Genomic DNA, 22,654 nt, shown 5'->3' on the forward strand with positions numbered 1-22,654 from the left:
AGGGTTGCTGAGCCACAGCAACGCATGGCCGGGTACAGCTAGTAGTAAATACAGAAACTCACCAAGGCCAACACGAGCAGTGACCTGCAACATTCGTAACCACGAGACATTGCTGTGACTGAGAGTGAGAAAGTTAGGGCAGTGTTCTCCGTCAGTTCTCCCAGACAACCCGTTTCTTCAAAGGTCGCAGGACAACAGCTCTAAAGTTCTTTCTTTGTTCCAACAAGCTCTAAAAATCGAACTTTTGTAGCAATTCTTACCAGGCATTAAGAGAAAAGTCTTTTGTTTGTTGCATGCAGTTTGGCTTTTTTGTTTTGTTTTATGTGTTGCCGCCCCGGCGTAGAGTCCTTGCTATCGTACTCGTCAAAAAGGACCTTTTTTCATGAAATATTACTAAAATACTTCCATAAAAACTTTATTATACTACCTACTCTCTTTTTTGTAATTTATCAAAGGCATAAAAGACTTTCGCTTCAACACTGAACTGAAAAAAAATAACTTTGAAAATCTTCAGACATGTATTCTTGAAACATCTGAGAAAAAACTCCTCCTGAGGTGTTTCCTCACCTGCTTCTCAGAGTGTTCAGGGAAATGTTCATTGTTCTACGCCAGAGTGTTCTTCATGAGAATGTTCTTGGCTCTCAACTTACTTGTTCCTCAGTAATATCAATTGTTCTCCACTGACGATGTTCTAGGTAATGTTGATTAACCTATGCAAGCGTTTTTATTTTGATTTATTTATATTGTATGTGGGTGTAGGTGTAGAGGAGACGGGTGTAGGTGTAGAGGAGATGGGTGTAGGTGTAGAGGAGACGGGTGTAGGTGTAGAGGAGACAGGTGTAGGTGTAGAGGAGGGTGTAGGTGTAGAGGAGACGGGTGTAGGTGTAGAGGAGACGGGTGTAGGTGTAGAGGAGACAGGTGTAGGTGTAGAGGAGACGGGTGTAGGTGTAGAGGAGACGGGTGTAGGTGTAGAGGAGACGGGTGTAGGTGTAGAGGAGACGGGTGTAGGTGTAGAGGAGACGGGTGTAGGTGTAGAGGAGACGGGTGTAGAGGAGACGGGTGTAGGTGTAGAGGAGACGGGTGTAGGTGTAGAGGAGACGGGTGTAGGTGTAGAGGAGACGGGTGTAGAGGAGACGGGTGTAGGTGTAGAGGAGACGGGTGTAGGTGTAGAGGAGACGGGTGTAGGTGTAGAGGAGACGGGTGTAGGTGTAGAGGAGACGGGTGTAGGTGTAGAGGAGACGGGTGTAGGTGTAGAGGAGGTGGGTGTAGGTGTAGAGGAGACGGGTGTAGGTGTAGAGGAGACGGGTGTAGGTGTAGAGGAGACGGGTGTAGGTGTAGAGGAGGTGGGTGTAGGTGTAGAGGAGGGAGTAGATGTAGAGGAGACTGGTGTAGGTGTAGAGGAGACGGGTGAAGGTGTAGAGGAGGAGAGTGTAGGTGTAGAGGAGATGGGTGTAGGTGTAGAGGAGGAGGGTATAGGTGTAGAAGAGAAAGGTGTAGGTGTGGAAGAGACAGGTGTAGGTGTAGAGGAGATGGGTGTAGGTGTAGAGGAGGAGGATGTAGGTGTAGAGTAGACTGGTGTAGGTGTAGAGGAGACGGATGAAGGTGTAGAGGAGGAGGGGTGTAGGTGTAGAGGAGATGGGTGTAGAGGAGGGTGTAGGTGTTGAGGAGACGGGTGTAAGTGTGGAAGAGACAGGTGTAGGTGTTGAGGAGACGGGTGTAAGTGTGGAAGAGACAGGTGTAGGTGTAGAAGAGACAGGTGTAGGTGTAGAAGAGACAGGTGTAGGTGTAGGAGACAGGTGTAGGTGTAGAGGAAACGGGTGTAGGTGTAGAGGAAACGGGTGTAGGTGTAGAGGAGACGGGTGTAGGTGTAGAGGAGGAGGATGTAGGTGTAGAGGAGAATGGTGTAGGTGTAGAGGAGACGGGTGAAGGTGTAGAGGAGGAGGGGTGTAGGTGTAGAGGAGACGGGTGTAGAGGAGTAGGGTGTAGGTGTTGAGGAGACGGGTGTAGGTGTGGAAGAGACAGGTGTAGGTGTAAAAGAGACAGGTGTAGGTGTAGAGGTGGGTGTAGGTGAAGAGGGTGTAGGTGTAGAAGAGACAGGTGTAGGTGTGGAAGAGACAGGTGTAGGTGTAGAGGAGATGGGTGTAGGTGTAGAGGAGGAGGATGTAGGTGTAGAGTAGACTGGTGTAGGTGTAGAGGAGACGGGTGAAGGTGTAGAGGAGGAGGGGTGTAGGTGTAGAGGAGACGGGTGTAGAGGAGGGTGTAGGTGTTAAGGAGATGGGTGTAAGTGTGGAAGAGACAGGTGTAGGTGTAGAAGAGACAGGTGTAGGTGTAGAAGAGACAGGTGTAGGTGTAGAGGAAACGGGTGTAGGTGTAGAGGAAACGGGTGTAGGTGTAGAGGAGACGGGTGTAGGTGTAGAGGAGGAGGATGTAGGTGTAGAGGAGACTGGTGTAGGTGTAGAGGAGACGGGTGAAGGTGTAGAGGAGACGGGTGAAGGTGTAGAGGAGGAGGGGTGTAGGTGTAGAGGAGACGGGTGTAGAGGAGGAGGGTGTAGGTGTTGAGGAGACGGGTGTAGGTGTGGAAGAGACAGGTGTAGGTGTAGAAGAGACAGGTGTAGGTGTAGAGGTGGGTGTAGGTGAAGAGGGTGTAGGTGTAGAAGAGACAGGTGTAGGTGTAGAGGAGATGGGTGAAGGTGTAGAGGAGGAGAGTGTAGGTGTAGAGGAGACGGGTGTAGGTGTAGAGGAGGAGGGTATAGGTGTAGAAGAGACAGGTGAAGGTGTGGAAGAGACAGGTGTAGGTGTAGAGGAGACGGGTATAGGTGTAGAGGAGGGTGTAGGTGTAGAGGAGACTGGTGTAGGTGTAGAGGAGACAGGTGAAAGTGTAGAGGAAGAGGGTGTAGGTGTAGAGGAGACGGGTGTAGGTGTAGAGGAGACGGGTGTAGGTGTAGAGGAGGAGGGTGTAGGTGTAGAGGAGACGGGTGTAGGTGTAGAGGAGACGGGTGTAGGTGTAGAGGAGACGGGTGTTGGTGTAGAGGAGACGGGTGTAGGTGTAGAGGAGACGGGTGTAGGTGTAGAGGAGACGGGTGTAGGTGTAGAGGAGACGGGTGTAGGTGTAGAGGAGACGGGTGTAGGTGTAGAGGAGACGGGTGTAGGTGTAGAGGAGGTGGGTGTAGGTGTAGAGGAGACGGGTGTAGGTGTAGAGGAGACGGGTGTAGGTGTAGAGGAGACGGGTGTAGGTGTAGAGGAGACGGGTGAAGGTGTAGAGGAGGAGAGTGTAGGTGTAGAGGAGATGGGTGTAGGTGTAGAGGAGGAGGGTATAGGTTTAGAAGAGAAAGGTGTAGGTGTGGAAGAGACAGGTGTAGGTGTAGAGGAGATGGGTGTAGGTGTAGAGGAGGAGGGGTGTAGGTGTAGAGGAGACGGGTGTAGAGGAGGGTGTAGGTGTTGAGGAGACGGGTGTAAGTGTAGAGGAGACGGGTGTAGGTGTAGAGGAGACGGGTGTTGGTGTAGAGGAGACGGGTGTAGGTGTAGAGGAGACGGGTGTAGGTGTAGAGGAGACGGGTGTAGGTGTAGAGGAGACAGGTGTATGTGTAGAAGAGACAGGTGTAGGTGTAGGAGACAGGTGTAGGTGTAGAGGAAACGGGTGTAGGTGTAGAGGAAACGGGTGTAGGTGTAGAGGAAACGGGTGTAGGTGTAGAGGAGACGGGTGTAGGTGTAGAGGAGACGGGTGAAGGTGTAGAGGAGGAGGGGTGTAGGTGTAGAGGAGACGGGTGTAGAGGAGGAGGGTGTAGGTGTTGAGGAGACGGGTGTAAGTGTGGAAGAGACGGGTGTAAGTGTGGAAGAGACAGGTGTAGGTGTAGAAGAGACAGGTGTAGGTGTAGAGGTGGGTGTAGGTGAAGAGGGTATAGGTGTAGAAGAGACAGGTGTAGGTGTAGAGGAGATGGGTGAAGGTGTAGAGGAGGAGAGTGTAGGTGTAGAGGAGATGGGTGTAGGTGTAGAGGAGGGTATAGGTGTAGAAGAGACAGGTGTAGGTGTGGAAGAGACAGGTGTAGGTGTAGAGGAGACGGGTATAGGTGTAGAGGAGGAGGGTGTAGGTGTAGAGGAGACTGGTGTAGGTGTAGAGGAGACAGGTGAAAGTGTAGAGGAAGAGGGTGTAGGTGTAGAGGAGACGGGTGTAGAGGAGACGGGTGTAGAGGAGGAGGGTGTAGGTGTGGAAGAGACAGGTGCAGGTGTAGAAGAGACAGGTGTAGGTGTAGAAGAGACAGGTGTAGGTGTAGAAGAGACAGGTGTAGGTGTAGAAGAGACAGGTGTAGGTGTAGAGGAGACGGGTGTAGGTGTAGAGGAGACGGGTGTAGGTGTAGAGGAGACGGGTGTAGGTGTAGAGGAGACGGGTGTAGGTGTAGAGGAGACGGGTGTACGTGTAGAGAAGACGGGTGTAGGTGTAGAGGAGACGGGTGTAGGTGTAGAGGAGACGGGTGTAGGTGTAGAAGAGAAGGTTGTAGGTGTAGAGGAGACGGGTGTAGGTGTAGAGGAGACGGGTGTGGGTGTAGAGAAGGGTGTAGATGTAGAGGAGGAGGGTGTGGGTGTAGAGGAGGAGGGTGTAGGTGTAGGAGACGGGTGTAGGTGTAGGGGAGACGGGTGTAGGTGTAGAGGAGGTGGGTGTAGGTGGAGAGGAGACAGGTGAAGGTGTAGAGCAGGAGGGTGTAGGTGTAGAGGAGAAATGTGTAGGTGTTGTGGAGACGTGTAGGTGTAGAAGAGACAGGTGTAGAGGTGGGTGTAGGTGGTGAGGAGGAGGGTGTAGGTGTAGAAGAGACAGGTGTAGGTGTAGAAGAGACAGGTGTAGGTGTAGAGGTGGGTGTAGGTGGTGAAGAGGGTGTAGGTGTAGAAGAGACAGGTGTAGGTGTAGAGGTGGGTGTAGCTGTAGAAGAGACAGGTGTAGGTGTAGAGGAGATGGGTGTAGGTGTGGAGGAGACGGGTGTAGGTGTGGAGGAGACGGGTGTAGGTGTAGAGACGGGTGTAGGTGTAGAGGAGACGGGTGTAGGTGTAGAGGAGACGGGTGTAGGTGTAGACGAGACGGGTGTAGGTGTAGAGGAGGTGGGTGTAGGTGTAGAGGAGGAGGGTGTAGGTGTAGAGGAGATGGGTGTAGGTGTAGAGGAGGAGGGTGTAGGTGTAGAGGAGGTGGGTGTAGGTGTAGGGGAGACGGGTGTAGGTGTAGGGGAGACGGGTGTAGGTGTAGAGGAGACAGGTGTAGGTGTGGAGGAGACGGGTGTAGGTGTAGAGGAGACGGGTGTAGGTGTGGAGACGGGTGTAGGTGTAGAGGAGACGTGTGTAGGTGTCGAGACGGGTGTAGGTGTAGAGTAGGTGGGTGTAGGTGTAGAGGAGGAGGGTGTAGGTATAGAGGAGATGGGTGTAGAGGAGGAGGGTGTAGGTGTAAAGGAGGTGGGTGTAGGTGTAGAGAAGATAGGTGTAGGTGTGGAGGAGACGGGTGTGGGTGTAGAGGAGGCGGGTGTATGTGTAGAGGAGACGGGTGTACGTGTAGAGAAGACGGGTGTACGTGTAGAGAAGACGGGTGTAGGTGTAGAGGAGACGGGTGTAGGTGGACAGGGAGGCAAGGAAGGGCCTTCAGACCATTATACATAAGTATACATGAATACAATATAAAGTATATATATATACAACATGTGTATCAAAACTATGTCTATGTGGTATACATCTCACAATCCCATAATCTAATTTAATGTTAGAGGACAATGTAATGAACAATAATGAAAGGGAAATTACACAGTATACATGAGAGTAATACATCCGAGACCTAAATTTATACATTCTCCATCATAGTTCACATAATATTTCCTATACAGCATTATGTAGCATTCCATAATATAAGCATATACGGATGTTTTTCAAGCTACATGACATTAGGCTACTGCTATTCACTAGACTTCTAATATATATCCACAAATACATGGCAAGGATTTATGGTATAGATATATAATATACATAGATATATGTGGAATACATTGGCAATACACAATTATTTCTAGTGTGTTGACGAAAAAAGAATAACTACATAAATTAATATTCGTGATACTAGGCTAATCAGCCAAGACATCACTATACAGTTTGAGCACATCATACACCAGCTACAGTATGATCATACTGGTGTATGTGTGGTCATAACACCACCTCACACCCATATGGTAATATCACAACACACCATGGACCAGTATGGTAATATCACAACACACCATGGACCAGTATGGTAATATCACAACACACCATGGTCCAGTATGGTAATATCACAACACACTATGGTCCAGTATGGTAATATCACAACACACCATGGTCCAGTATGGTAATATCACAACACACCATGGACCAGTATGGTAATATCACAACACACAATGGACCAGTATGGTAATATCACAACACACCATGGACCAGTATGGTAATATCACAACACACCATGGACCAGTATGGTAATATCACAACACACCATGGTCCAGTATGGTAATATCACAACACACCATGGTCCAGTATGGTAATATCACAACCGACCATGGTCCAGTATGGTAATATCACAACACAACATGGACCAGTATGGTAATATCACAACACACCATGGTCCAGTATGGTAATATCACAACACACTATGGTCCAGTATGGTAATATCTGAACACACCATGGACCAGTATGGTAATATCACAACACACCATGGTCCAGCATGGTAATATCACAACACACCATGGTCCAGTATGGTAATATCTGAACACACCATGGACCAGTATGGCAATATCACAACTGACCATGGACCAGTATGGTAATATCACAACACACCATGGACCAGTATGGTAATATCACAACACACCATGGTCCAGTATGGTAATATCACAACACATTATGGTCCAGTATGGTAATATCACAACACACCATGGTCCAGTATGGTAATATCACAACACACCATGGACCAGTATGGTAATATCACAACACACCATGGACCAGTATGGTAATATCACAACACACTATGGTCCAGTATGGTAATATCACAACACACCATGGACCAGTATGGTAATATCACAACACACCATGGACCAGTATGGTAATATCACAACACGCCATGGACCAGTATGGTAATATCACAACACACCATGGTCCAGTAAGGTAATATCACAACACACTATGGTCCAGTATGGTAATATCTGAACACACCATGGTCCAGTATGGTAATATCACAACACACCATGGACCAGTATGGTAATGTCACAACACACCATGGACCAGTATGGTAATATCACAACACACCATGGTCCAGTATGGTAATATCACAACACACTATGGTCCAGTATGGTAATATCTGAACACACCATGGACCAGTATGGTAATATCACAACACACCATGGTCCAGCATGGTAATATCACAACACACCATGGACCAGTATGGTAATATCACAACACACCATGGTCCAGTATGGTAATATCAACACACTATGGTCCAGTATGGTAATATCACAACACACTATGGACCAGTATGGTAATATCACAACACACCATGGACCAGTATGGTAATATCACAATACACCATGGTCCAGTATGGTAATATCACAACACACCATGGACCAGTATGGTAATATCACAACACACTATGGTCCAGTATGGTAATATCACAACACACTATGGACCAGTATGGTAATATCACAACACACCATGGTCCAGTATGGTAATATCACAACACACCATGGTCCAGTATGGTAATATCACAACACACCATGGTCCAGTATGGTAATATCACAACACACCATGGTCCAGTATGGTAATATCACAACACACCATGGACCAGTATGGTAATATCACAACACACCATGGACCAGTATGGTAATATCACAACACACTATGGACCAGTATGGTAATATCACAACACACCATGGTCCAGTATGGTAATATCACAACACACCATGGTCCAGTATGGTAATATCACAACACACTATGGACCAGTATGGTAATATCACAACACACCATGGTCCAGTATGGTAATATCACAACACACCATGGACCAGTATGGTAATATCACAACACACCATGGACCAGTATGGTAATATCACAACACACCATGGACCAGTATGGTAATATCACAACACACCATGGACCAGTATGGTAATGTCACAACTCACCATGGACCAGTATGGTAATATCACAACACACCAGGGACCAGTATGATAATATCAGAACACACCATGGTCCAGTATGGTAATATCACAACACACCCATGTGATAGTGAAGTGATGGTAGTATAGCAGTGGTAGTGAGGTGATGGTGATTTGACAGTGATGGTGATACAGTAGTGATGGTGAGGTAGTGATGCTGTAGCAGTGATAGTGATATATCAGTGAATATAAGGAGGAAATATATCAGTGTGAGGTGATAATGCAGAGAAAGTGAAATGATGTTGGTGTAGCAGTGATAGTGTTATGTGATAGTGAGCTGTTGGTGATATAACAGTGACAATAGCTGTCATATAGTGACACCAACAATTTGTTATTCAACATGGTCCGTATATGACCCCAAGTGTGGGGCCTGAGGTGATGGTGATATATAGAGGTGATAGTGAAGCTATAGTGATACAGCAATGATAGGTTACAGGACTGGGAAGATATAGCATTGATGGTGATACAGCCGTGATTGTCAGGTATATGATACCAAAGTATAATACCAAAGATAGTGAAGTTATGATGATATTGTGAAAAAAGTCTGTCCTTAAATTACATTGGCATCAAAACACGCAGTGATGCAAGAGTGATGGTGATGGTACAGTGAACTAGAGTGGCAGCACAACACCACAGTAGTGATGGTGGTGGTACAGTGAACTAGAGTGGCAGCACAACACCACAGTAGTGATGGTGGTGGTACAGTGAACTAGAGTGGCAGCACAACACTACAGTAGTGATGGTACAGTGAACTAGAGTGGCAGCACAACACCACAGTAGTGATGGTGATGGTACAGTGAACTAGAGTGACAGCACAACACCACATTAATGATGGTGGTGTTACAGTGAACTAGAGTGGCAGCACAACACCACAGTAGTGATGGTGGTGGTACAGTGAACTAGAGTGGCAGCACAACACCACAGTAGTGATGGTGGTGGTACAGTGAACTGGAGTGGCAGCACACCATCACAGTAGTGATGGTGGTGGTACAGTGAACTAGAGTGGCAGCACAACACCACAGTAGTGATGGTACAGTGAACTAGAGAGGCAGCACAACATCACAGTAGTGATGGTGATGGTACAGTGAACTAGAGTGGTAGCACAACACCACAGTTGTGATGGTGATGGTACAGTGAACTAGAGTGGCAGCACTACACCACAGTAGTGATGGTGATGGTACAGTGAACTTGAGTGGCAGCACAACACCACAGTAGTGATGGTGATGGTACAGTGAACTAGAGTGGCAGCACAACACCACAGTAGTGATGGTACAGTGAACTAGAGTGGTAGCACAACACCACAGTAGTGATGGTGATGGTACAGTGAACTAGAGTGGCAGCACAACACCACAGTAGTGATGGTACAGTGATGGTACAGTGAACTAGAGTGGTAGCACAACACCACATTAGTGATGGTGCTGGTACAGTGAACTAGAGTAGCAGCACAATACCACAGTAGTGATGGTACAGTGAACTAGAGTGGTAGCACAACACCACAGTAGTGATGGTACAGTGAACTAGAGTGGTAGCACAACACCACAGTAGTGATGGTGATGGTACAGTGAACTAGAGTGGCAGCACAACACCACAGTAGTGATGGTGGTGGTACAGTGAACTAGAGTGGCAGGACAACACCACAGTAGTGATGGTGGTGGTACAGTGAACTAGAGTGGCAGCACAACACCACAGTAGTGATGGTGATGGTACAGTGAACTTGAGTGGCAGCACAACACCACAGTAGTGATGGTGATGGTACAGTGAACTAGAGTGGCAGCACAACACCACAGTAGTGATGGTACAGTGAACTAGAGTGGTAGCACAACACCACAGTAGTGATGGTGATGGTACAGTGAACTAGAGTGGCAGCACAACACCACAGTAGTGATGGTACAGTGATGGTACAGTGAACTAGAGTGGTAGCACAACACCACATTAGTGATGGTGCTGGTACAGTGAACTAGAGTAGCAGCACAATACCACAGTAGTGATGGTACAGTGAACTAGAGTGGTAGCACAACACCACAGTAGTGATGGTACAGTGAACTAGAGTGGTAGCACAACACCACAGTAGTGATGGTGATGGTACAGTGAACTAGAGTGGCAGCACAACACCACAGTAGTGATGGTGGTGGTACAGTGAACTAGAGTGGCAGGACAGCACCACAGTAGTGATGGTGGTGGTACAGTGAACTAGAGTGGCAGCACAACACCACAGTAGTGATGGTACAGTGAACTAGAGTGGCAGCACAACACCACAGTAGTGATGGTACAGCGAACTAGAGTGGAAGCACAACACCACAGTAGTGATGGTGGTGGTACAGTGAACTAGAGTGGCAGCACAACACCACAGTAGTGATGGTACAGTGAACTAGAGTGGCAACACAACACCACAGTAGTGATGGTGATGGTACAGTGAACTAGCGTGGCAGTACAACACCACAGTAGTGATGGTGATGGTACAGTGAACTAGAGTGGCAGCACAACACCACAGTAGTGATGGTGATGGTACAGTGAACTAGAGTGGCAGCACAACACCACAGTAGTGATGGTACAGTGAACTAGAGAGGCAACACAACACCACAGTAGTGATGGTGATGGTACAGTGAACTAGCGTGGCAGTACAACACCACAGTAGTGATGGTGATGGTACAGTGAACTAGAGTGGTAGCACAACAAAACAGTAGTGATGGTGGTGGTACAGTGAACTAGAGTGGCAGCACAACACCACAGTAGTGATGGTGGTGATACAGTGAACTAGAGTGGCAGCACAACACCACAGTAGTGATGGTACAGTGAACTAGAGTGGCAGCACAACACCACAGTAGTGATGGTACAGTGAACTGGAGTGGCAGTACAACACCACAGTAGTGATGGTGGTGGTACAGTGAACTAGAGAGGTAGCAAAACACCACAGTAGTGATGGTGGTGGTACAGTGAACTAGAGTGGCAGCACAACACCACAGTAGTGATGGTGGTGGTACAGTGAACTAGAGTGGCAGCACAACACGACAGTAGTGATGGTGATGGTACAGTGAACTAGAGTGGCAGCAAAACACCACAGTAGTGATGATAAAGTGAACTAGAGTGGCAGCACAACACCACAGTAGTGATGGTGATGGTACAGTGAACTAGAGAGGCAGCAAAACACCACAGTAGTGATGGTGATGGTACAGTGAACTAGAGTGACAGCACAACACCACAGTAGTGATGGTACAGTGAACTAGAGTGGCAGCACAACACCACAGTAGTGATGGTGATGGTACAGTGAACTAGAGTGGCAGCACAACACCACAGTAGTGATGGTGGTGGTACAGTGAACTAGAATGGCAGCACAACACCACAGTAGTGATGGTACAGTGAACTAGAGTGGCAGCACTACACCGCAGTAGTGATGATGGTGGTACAGTGAACTACAATGGCAGCACAACACCACAGTAGTGATGGTGATGGTACAGTGAACTAGAGTGGCAGCACACCACCACAGTAGTGATGGTGATGGTACAGTGAATTAGAGTGGCAGGAAAACACCACAGTAGTGATGGTACAGTGAACTAGAGTGGCAGCACAACACCACAGTAGTGATGGTACAGTGAACTAGAGTGGCAGCACAACACCACAGTAGTGATGGTGGTGGTACAGTGAACTAGAGAGGTAGCACAACACCACAGTAGTGATGGTGGTGGTACAGTGAACTAGAGTGGCAGCACAACACGACAGTAGTGATGGTGATGGTACAGTGAACTAGAGTGGCAGCACAACACCACAGTAGTGATGATGGTGGTACAGTGAACTAGAGTGGCAGCACAACACCACAGTAGTGATGGTGATGGTACAGTGAACTAGAGTGACAGCACAACACCACAGAAGTGATGGTGGTGGTACAGTGAACTAGAGAGGCAGCACAACAACACAGTAGTGATGGTTGTGATACAGTGAACTAGAGTGGCAGCACAACACCACAGTAGTGATGGTGGTAGTACAGTGAACTAGAGTGGCAGCACAACACCACAGTCCACCACAGTCACCTCCGTAATGTCACTGTGGTTGACTGCTGCCCTCACCACATCCAGGCCGCTCACCACATCACCGAAGACATTTAACCACTGGACACCACCCTGGAGGTCCCTGGTGGTGATGGCGAACTGGGCACTCCTGGGACAACCCGGCCGCGACCTGGCCAACACAGCTCCTGCCCGGGCTGACTCCCGGTACTGCCCCTGGAGGTCAGGCAGCAGTGGGGCTCCTCCCTTACGATCATTACTCTCGTAGTCTCCGCCCCCCACACACTCCCCCGGCTCACCCTTGTGCCACACCTCCAACAGTTTAGTGTTGCGGTAGGTGTGGCCCCGCTGGCCCGTACACAACAACACAAACTGTCTGGCCAGCGGAGTGTCAGGGGTCAGCCGGATGGTGACCCGCCCTCTTGTTGACCCCGCCCACCTGAGGTCAAGGAACGCCAGGGTGCAGGAGGGCTCCAGCACGCCCACAACCTCACTCTCCTGCAGGAAATGAAATAAATCATGCTGATAACTATAACAAAATGTTATCATATTAGTTATGATAACTCAGTAAATCAGTAATGTCAGTAAGACTAGTGGGTGTAATAAAGTATCCTGGAGGGCGTGGGCGTCGGCGGGCGTGGGCTGACGCAGGAGTGGGTGGAGGTACAGCTGTCCGTCTTGTAGAGTTATCCTGGCGGAGCGGGGGCCATCTTGGTCTTCCTGGACGGCCAACACCCGGCCAGCCTCCACCAGCCTCTTGACGGGCTCCCTCATCCTGCGGAGGTCCTCAACCTGTGGACAGTGTCAGCCCCATTATCACCTGTGGTCTGTGTCAGTCCCATTATCACCAGTGGACAGTGTCAGCACCATTATCACCTGTGGTCAGTGTCAGCCCCATTATTACCTGTGGACAGTGTCAGCCCCATTATCACCTGTGGTCAGTGTCAGCCCCATTATCACCTGTGGTCAGTGTCAGTCCCATTATCACCTGTGGACAGTGTCAGCACCATTATCACCTGTGGTCAGTGTCAGCCCCATTATTACCTGTGGACAGTGTCAGCCCCATTATCACCTGTGGTCAGTGTCAGCCCCATTATCACCTGTGGACAGTGTCAGCACCATTATTACCTGTGGTCAGTGTCAGCACCATTATCACCTGTGGTCAGTGTCAGCCCCATTATTACCTGTGGACAGTGTCAGCCCCATTATCACCTGTGGTCAGTGTCAGTCCCATTATCACCTGTGGACAGTGTCAGCCCCATTATCACCTGTGGTCAGTGTCGGAAAATCCGACACCATTTAATATCATACAGATAATAGCTGTATTGTATAAACAAGTTACCCATAGAAAACGTAACTTGTAGTGGAATTACCGTCTATAGAAAACGGGATATCATCACCACATACTATTATAATTCACCAGCTATTTTGCTGGGAATTATTCTTAAATACATTAGTCTTTGGACTTTACCATCATAAAACCATCTTATATAAATTAACTTAATTATCAATATTAAAGTAGAGTAAATGTGACCCTTCTATCACTTTCTGAAATGTGGACAATGTAAGCCAGGCGTCAGAGTGAGAAGGAGGGCAGCCATTGTTTATATCGAGACCAGAGGCTCACACGGGAGCAAATTCAGCTCCTGTTAAATTTACTTGGACGTAGTGTTATGGAAACCAAAGGTGTACCATTGTCAACACGCTGTCTACAAATTCAAGTTAAGTGTCTATCCGAAACCCGTTTATCATTCATTTATGGCCATTAATGTCAGGATATAGGGTGACCCGGTTAGATCACGTGGAAGCCTCAAACTAAAGGTAATTAAGCCAGGTCTTCAATGTTCCATGTACTGTATAGTGTTTTCTCTGATATAGCTTGTCATATATAGGATTCTGGCTTCACAGCTAGCGCACTTTTGACAGGTCAAGACGAGGATGGAAGACTTTGTGCACCAGTTACTGGGTGAGGAAGCTACCTCAAAGAGGATAATTTGGTGTCTACACCCTAGTTATACCTGGTGGACTAACCTGCTGTACTATAAGATAAGGAACCTTTTCAATGTATGTAGTTAATACTGTAGTTTGATTGGCTGCATATATATAAATATAAACCCCCCTAATGTGTAGAGGATCGATTTGTGAGATTATGAGATTATTGCAGAAATACAGTCCACTTAACATTATACAAATTGCTATCGAAGTATATAAATTAACGTAAATATATATTCATATAAATTAAATAAATATAAATCTCACAGGTCGGTTCCCACAGTCAGTGTCAGCCCCATTATCACCTGTGGTCAGTGTCAGCCCCATTATCACCTGTGGTCAGTGTCAGCCCCATTATCACCTGTGGTCAGTGTCAGCCCCATTATCACCTGTGGTCAGTGTCAGCCCCATTATCACCTGTGGACAGTGTCAGCCCCATTATCACCTGTAGGCAGTGACAGCCCCATTATCACCTGTGGACAGTGTCAGCCCCATTATCACCTGTGGTCAGTGTCAGCCCCATTATTACCTGTGGACAGTGTCAGCCCCATTATCACCTGTGGTCAGTGTCAGCCCCATTATCACCTGTGGACAGTGTCAGCCCCATTATCACCAGTGGGCAGAGAGAGCCCCATTATCACCTGTGGTCAGTGTCAGCCCCATTATCACTTGTGATCAGCGTCAGCCCCATTATGACCTGTGGTCAGTGTCAGCCCCATTATGACCTGTGGACAGTGTCAGCCCCATTATCACCTGTGGTCAGTGTCAGCCCCATTATTACCTGTGGACAGTGTCAGCCCCATTATCACCTGTGGACAGTGTCAGCCCCATTATCACCTGTGGTCAGTGTCAGCCCCATTATGACCTGTGGTCAGTGTCAGCCCCATTATCACTAGTGGTCAGTGTCAGCCCCCATTATCACCTGTGGTCAGTGTCAGCCCCATTATCACCTGTGGTCAGTGTCAGCCCCATTATCACCTGTGGTCAGTGTCAGCCCCATTATCACCAGTGGGCAGAGTCAGCCCCATTATCACCTGTGGTCACTGTCAGCCCCATTATCACCAGTAGGCAGTGTCAGCCTCATTATCACCTGTGGTCAGTGTCAGCCCCATTATCACCTGTGGTCAGTGTCAGCCCCATTATCACCTGTGGTCAGTGTCAGCCCCATTATCACCTGTGGACAGTGTCAGCCCCATTATGACCTGTGGTCAGTGTCAGCCCCATTATCACTAGTGGTCAGTGTCAGCCCCATTATGACCTGTGGTCAGTGTCAGCCCCATTATGACCTGTGGTCAGTGTCAGCCCCATTATGACCTGTGGTCAGTGTCAGCCCCATTATCACCTGTGGTCAGTGTCAGCCCCATTATGACCTGTGGTCAGTGTCAGCCCCATTATCACTAGTGGTCAGTGTCAGCCCCATTATCACCTGTGGTCAGTGTCAGCCCCATTATCACCTGTGGTCAGTGTCAGCCCCATTATGACCTGTGGTCAGTGTCAGCCCCATTATCACCTGTGGTCAGTGTCAGCCCCATTATCACCTGTGGTCACTGTCAGCCCCATTATCACCAGTGGGCAGTGTCAGCCCCATTATCACCTGTGGACAGTGTCAGCCCCATTATGACCTGTGGTCAGTGTCAGCCCCATTATGACCTGTGGTCAGTGTCAGCCCCATTATCACTAGTGGTCAGTGTCAGCCCCATTATCACCTGTGGACAGTGTCAGCCCCATTATCACCAGTGGGCAGAGTCAGCCCCATTATCACCTGTGGTCACTGTCAGCCCCATTATCACCTGTGGTCAGTGTCAGCCCCATTATCACCTGTGGTCAGTGACAGCCCCATTATGCTGGACCTGTAGCTCCAGCCCCCCCCCCCTACTGGCAGGGGGTTGGTGCTGGACCTGTAGCACCAACCCCCCCCTCTACTGGCAGGGGGTTGGTGCTGGACCTGTAGCTCCAGCCCCCCTCAACTGGAAGGGGGGTTGTGCTAGACCTGTAGCTTCAGCCCCCCTCTACTGGCAGGGGGTTGTGCTGGACCTGTAACTTTAGCCCCCCTCTACTGGCAGGGGGGTTGGTGCTGAACCTGTAGCTCCAGTCCCCTCTACTGTCAAGAGGATGGTGCTGAACCAATAGTTCCAGCCCCCTCTACTCTCAGGGGGTTTATGCTGGACCTGTAGCTCCAACCCCCTCCCTACTGGCTGGGGGTTGGTGCTAGACCTGTAGCTCTAGCCCCCTTCTTCTGGCATGGGGTTAGTGTTGGATCTGTAGCTCCAGCCCCCCTCTACTGGCAGGGGGTTGGTTCTGGACCTGTAGCTCTAGCCCCTCAACTGGCAGGGGGTTGTTGCTGGACCTGTAGCTCCAGCCCCCCTCTACTAGAAGGGAGTTGGTGATGGACCTGTAGCTCCAGCCCTCCTCTACTGGCAGGGGGTTGGTGCTTGACCTGTAGCTCCAGCCCTCTTCTACTGGCAGGAGGTTGGTGCTGGACCTGTAGCTCCAGCCCTCCTCTACTGGCAGGGGGTTGGTGCTTGACCTGTAGCTCCAGCCCTCCTCTACTGGCAGGGGGTTGGTGCTTGACCTGTAGCTCTAGCCCTCCTCTACTGGCTGGGGTTGGTGCTTGACCTGTAGCTGCAGCCCCCCTCTACTGGCAGCGGGTTGATGCTGGACCTATAGCTCAAGCCCCCTCTCTACTGGCAGGGGGTTGGTGCAGGACCTGTAGCTCCAGGCCCCTCTCCAGGCAGGGGGTTCCTGCTAGACCTGAAGCTCTAGGCCCCCCCCACCTCTACTGGCAGGGGGTTGGAGATGGACCTGTAGCTCCAGCCATCCTCTATAGCCAGGGGGTTGGCCCTGAATCTGTAGCTCCACTCCGCCCTCTACTGGCAGGGGGTTGGTGCTGGACCTGTAGCTCCAGCCCCCCTCTACTGGCAGCGGGTTGATGCTGGACCTATAGCTCAAGCCCCCTCTCTACTGGCAGGGGGTTGGTGCAGGACCTGTAGCTCCAGGCCCCTCTCCAGGCAGGGGGTTCCTGCTAGACCTGAAGCTCTAGGCCCCCCCACCTCTACTGGCAGGGGGTTGGAGATGGACCTGTAGCTCCAGCCATCCTCTATAGCCAGGGGGTTGGCCCTGAATCTGTAGCTCCACTCCGCCCTCTACTGGCAGGGGGTTGGTGCTGGACCTGTAGCTCCAGCCCCCCTCTACTGGCAGGGGGTTGGCCCTGAATCTGTAGCTCCAGCCCCCTCTACTGGCAGGGGGTTGATGCTGGACCTGTAGCTCTAGCCCCGCCTATTACTGGCAGGGGGTTGGTGCTGGACCTGTAGCTGCAGCCCCCTCTACGGGCAGGGTGGGGTTGGTCCTGAACCAGTAACTCCAACCCCCCTCTACTGGCAGGGGGATGGTGCTGGACCTGTAGCTCCAGCCCCCTTCTACTGGCAGGGGGTTGGTGCTGGACCTGTAACTCCAGCCCCCCTCTACTAGGAGGGGGGTTGGTGCTGGAACTGTAGCTCCAGCCCCCCTCTACTGGCAGGGGGTTGGTGCTGAACCTGTAGCTCCAGGCCCCCTCTACTGGCAGGAGGTTGGTGCTGTAGCTGTAGCTCCAGCCCCCTCTACTGGCAAGGGGGTGGTCCTGGACCTGTAGCTCCAGTCCCCCCCCCCCCTCTATTGGCATGGGGTTGGTCCTGGACCTGTAGTTCCAGCCCCCCTCTACAGTAGTGTAAACCGGGCCATAGACCGTCCCTTTTGCTTTTTCCCACGGCCGGTCTATTTTCAACTTTTTAGACCGTCCGTTTTGCTTTTTCCCACGACCGGTCTATTTTCAACTTTTTAGACCGTCTGTTTTGCTTTTTCCCACGGCCGGGCTATTTTCAACTTTTTAGACCGTCCGTTTTGCTTTTTCCCACGGCCGGGCTATTTTCAACTTTTTAGACCGTCCGTTTTGCTTTTTCCCACGGCCTGTCTATTTTCAACGTTTTAGACCGTCCCTTTTGCTTTTTCCCACGGCCGGTCTATGGCGCCGGGCTATTTTCAACTTTTAGACCGTCCGTTTTTTCAGGGGCTGGTCTACGCACCCTGGGTTTTATACAAGTCGCTCTATGGCCCCTGCCATTTTCGCTCAAGGGGATTAAACGGCCGCCTCCAGTCATCCCCAAATTTCGTTAGCTTAGTGACCCTGCACAGGCATGTTAAAGGGGATTAAAAAGCCGGTCATTGGCCCCAGGGTTTTCTCGAATTTTCTTTCAAGGCCTGACCCATGCACAGGCATAGCCAATGGTCAATGACGTCATCAACTTACCTGGGGATTAAAAGGCCGGCTCCTGGCCCCATCATATTTCGTTACCTGAGCAACCCTGCACAGGCATCGCTAATGGATAATGACGTCACCCCCGTCTTCATTTTCCCTGTATAAGTCCGTTTTCTGTTACAGTGTAATTATTCCCATTTTCAATATTTATAGCAAAGGGGGATTCAAATGCTGCCTTCTGTCAAGCCTAATGTGCAATGGCGTTAATCATTATAAGCTCGTTTTTCTCAATAAGGTATTGCCGTACTGTTTCCTATTGTCTAAGATCATTTTATAGCTAAGATTACATAATAATAACATAAGAAATGACTTCAAACCCTGTTTACAGAACCAGTATTTACCCAGGTCTTTTTCCTAAATCTTTAACTTATTCCAATTTATGTCCATTGTTTCATGTTCTGTCTAGTGTTGATAATTTTAGTAGTCTATTAATATTCCCCCTTTATCATGTCCATTCATTCACAGCTCTATCATGTCACCTCTATTTCTTTGCCTTTCTAGAGAATGTAATTTAAGCTTTGTCAATCTTTCTTCAGAAATTGCTTATTGAGCATAGGGCAAAATAAAAATGAAAACTTACTATCTTTCATTTGTATGAAAACAGTCCCCTGCCAGGCGTGGTGACTTCAATGCGATTTCAGTACTAATCCAACATTACTGTATAAACTAACAGTCCCCTGCCAGGCATGGTGACTTCAATGCAATTTCAGTAGTAATCCAATATTACTGCATAAACTCATAAATGGATATGCGCATCTCACATTCACTCAAGAACATACCTCCCTTACACCTTGCGGTAGCATATAACAAATCAAAATACTCATTCGGTGTACATATATAGGAATACTACATTCAGTAAAAGCAAGCCTCTCATGTTTCTTAAATAAGGCCTTCTGCAGTTGCCTTCTTTTTCTAACGTCATCATCCCTAATGCGGTGCGAGGCGCCAACGCCGTAAATGCGGATCCCAGGAGGTTCACACATAAGTGTGAACTCTTAATCTGGCTTAATACCTCAACTGTACTCTGTGCTTCATCAAAGTTGATATTCAGCTACAATGGCTCGTATTTTTGCTCATTGCTCATATTTTCTGATATTCATAAACCCAATCAAACCATTCTAACCTAACCTAACCTAACTTATTATATATAACAAACAAATGCATTCTACAAACCAGGTATTGTTGTTTTTGTTTGGCGACATCACGAAAAGCGACCTCAGGTATAGGGATAAGATATTGCTGGCCATTGACCAATGCGGCCTTTAGCGTTCTACTGACATATGTATTTAATGTTATTATTCAAAAATGAGTAGACTAGCCATCCCCACCTAACCTAATCAGAGGACTAAGAATATACATTTTAGTCATCCACAACTGTAATCATTATTCAGTGATAAGTTCAAAAGTATAACAGCAGCCCAAATGTCGTACTGCAATTTAAGCAGAATCGTACATCTGGCAGCATAGCAGGTGAGCTGAACATAAGAATAAAGGTAACTGCAGAGGTCCTATTGGCACATACGAGGCAGCTCCTATATATTTCCACCCAATCTCATTCATGTCCACCCTATGCTTAAAACAACCAAGGGATCCCACTTAAAGCATTTGTTTACAATAATAGTTTTAATAAATAGCTCTTATTCTAGTTTTATACACAACAGCAATTATGAAACCCTATAGCTAGATATTCTACTATAATCCACAAGTAGTTACCACACATCTGGCAGTACAGCGGATTAGTGGCTGTGTTCATAGGCTAGTCAACTGTCCTCACATCCATCAAATAGCTATCCAAATGTCGCACCTCAATTCATCCATCTAGCAACTCAGCTGGATGCTAGCCACTATATTCATAGGCTAATCATTTCTACACCTCAAAAAATCCTAGATTTGCTACGCAAATCAGGTAACTTGTTTCTAAACCAACAGTCGCAAATACAAGCATACATACCTACTCATACTCCACAACCTATACATTCATAGAGAATAGCCTAGTTTTTTGCCACCATTTCCCCATTAATCAGATGCAATTTATGCCATGCACACAGAAAATACAGCATCTACACACCAAATATGCCATTTATTCGCAAAATATATTATTTACACTCAAAATATGCCATCACACAAAAATATGTCATTTATAGACAAAAATATAACATTTACATGCAAAAATATGTCAGTTGGACATGAAAATGTAGCATTTACACAATACTGCATGGACACTCAGAGTATGACATTTACACAAAGTACAGTATTTTGCACAAATATATCAAAATGCTTATGCATTTAGACAATCAAAAATGCGCTTTCACTAAAATTACACAATTTCACAAACATAATTTTCACGAAATACCCACACATTGTCTCATAAACCAAAATACACTTACACCATGAAGATCTATTTTATCAGATTACAGAGCTTACACAAAATACACAATATTCACACACAAATACAGTTGCACCAGTTCCACTTCAACAAATATTAAAAACACTACTTGCATAAATGCACTATTATCACAAAAATTATTATAAAACATGGACAATTATTACACAGTTTGTGTAATTATTTTACATCTTTGCACAATTAATACAAGAAAACTTGCTATATAATTACTCAACTTGCACAATGACAATCAATACACAAAGGTATAAATAAACAATTCGTCCATATGCAATTACACAACATGCGCAATTAATACACAACTTATACAAATATTACACATCTTTCATAATTATTACACAACTTGTACAAATGCATATCTAGCACAAATACGTACAATACACAACTACCCCAAATACGAAAATACACAACTAGCATAAATACACGATTTACACAAATACAATTGCGACATTTACACAACTCGCTCAAAAATATAACCAATACACAACTTACCAAAATATGAACAATACACAACTTACCAAATATGAACAATACATAACTAGCACATATTCATTAAATACACAACTAAGCAATTTCCGCAAATACACATACAAAAACATATACAATTAATACATACAACTTTCACAAAACAATACACAATTTATAGAAATATAATCAATGCATAATTGCAATAATCATACAACTTATGCAAAATACATAATCTGCACAATTAATACACAAGTATATTAATTGTGCTATATATGTACAAACACAACCAACTAGGTCAAACAATACACAATTTGCATGATATTTTTCTGGGTATATTTAGGACATTAATTATAATATGCTGAGTTTAACCAACTCCCCAAAAGTCAGAATTTCACATATAAAAATGGTGCATATGACTTCCTATCTCAATATATAACACATTCTTTTTCCATTAAGATATCAACATTATTAGTGCTAAACTATTCATCTAACATATGTCCACTGTTTTAATGTCTAATTAATACCTTCCTTGTTACATCCTCTCCAATCAGACCACCCATATTTATGTATTTATTCAAATCATCTAACAGACTTATTTGTTCTAGCCTTAGTTATGTTAGGGCAGGTGGGGTTAGGTGAAGTCAGTATTTTCTATGATAATTTTAGACAAATTTGCTATATCTTATCAAAATGCATCTTGTTAAAACTTAAATTCATCTAAATCTATAAAAAATATACTTCGCAAATTTGACTAAATTCAACCTAGCTAAACTAAATATGAGCATCCCATATCTTCACATACAAGCCTATGTCGCCTCTGTCCATACATTATATGAGTCTGCCATATAGCTCGAACCCCAAATAGGAAAATTTACACTATTTCATAAACATGCTAGTTCATTACCCTAAGATATTATATATGTCCTTCCCTACACGACCTCACCTAACCTGACCTGGCATAATCAAACCTAGATTTAGTTCAAGTTGGTGAAATTTAAGCTATGCCACTTTAATTCGACATAATTTATGGCAATTTCCACCAAATATACCCAAATGTTGCGTAGCATAGCACTGCCAAAGCCCATTTTCTCCTATTCCATACTACCCTACACAACCTCACCTAACCTGACCTAGCATATCCAAACCTGGATTTGGTTAAAGTTGGCGAAATTTATGCTATGCCACCTAAATATGACCTAATTTAAGGCAATTTCCACCAAATATACCCAAATTTTGTGTATCATAGCATTACCAAAGCCCATTTTTACCTACATTTTCTCCTATTCCATCCTACCCTACACAACCT

General features: G+C 46.9%; 1 protein-coding gene across 1 annotated transcript; it reads left to right on the forward strand.

Moving 5' to 3' along the window:
- Window positions 1-3,286: 3,286 nt before the first annotated feature.
- On the forward strand, window positions 3,287-5,634 carry LOC138365558 (golgin subfamily A member 6-like protein 2). The gene is made up of 3 exons (XM_069326031.1): window positions 3,287-3,398; window positions 4,350-4,613; window positions 5,444-5,634. Exons 1-3 carry the CDS (start codon window positions 3,287-3,289, stop codon window positions 5,632-5,634), a joined length of 567 nt encoding a protein of 188 aa, XP_069182132.1.
- Window positions 5,635-22,654: the final 17,020 nt, after the last annotated feature.

The sequence above is a fragment of the Procambarus clarkii genome, chromosome 17 (genome assembly GCF_040958095.1).
Source record: "Procambarus clarkii isolate CNS0578487 chromosome 17, FALCON_Pclarkii_2.0, whole genome shotgun sequence".
NCBI classification, from domain to species: Eukaryota; Metazoa; Arthropoda; class Malacostraca; order Decapoda; family Cambaridae; genus Procambarus; species Procambarus clarkii.

What these genes read in the sequence shown, in the direction of transcription:
- LOC138365558 (XM_069326031.1), top strand. Translation starts at nt 3,287, where the DNA reads ATGGGTGTAGGTGTAGAGGAGGAGGGTATAGGTTTAGAAGAGAAAGGT. An exon ending in AGGTGTAGAGGAGGAGGGGT is followed by an intron (nt 3,399 to 4,349) that starts GTAGGTGTAGAG and finishes AGACGGGTGTAG; the next exon opens with GTGTAGAGGAGACGGGTGTA. An exon ending in TGTAGGTGTAGGAGACGGGT is followed by an intron (nt 4,614 to 5,443) that starts GTAGGTGTAGGG and finishes AGGTGGGTGTAG; the next exon opens with GTGTAGAGAAGATAGGTGTA.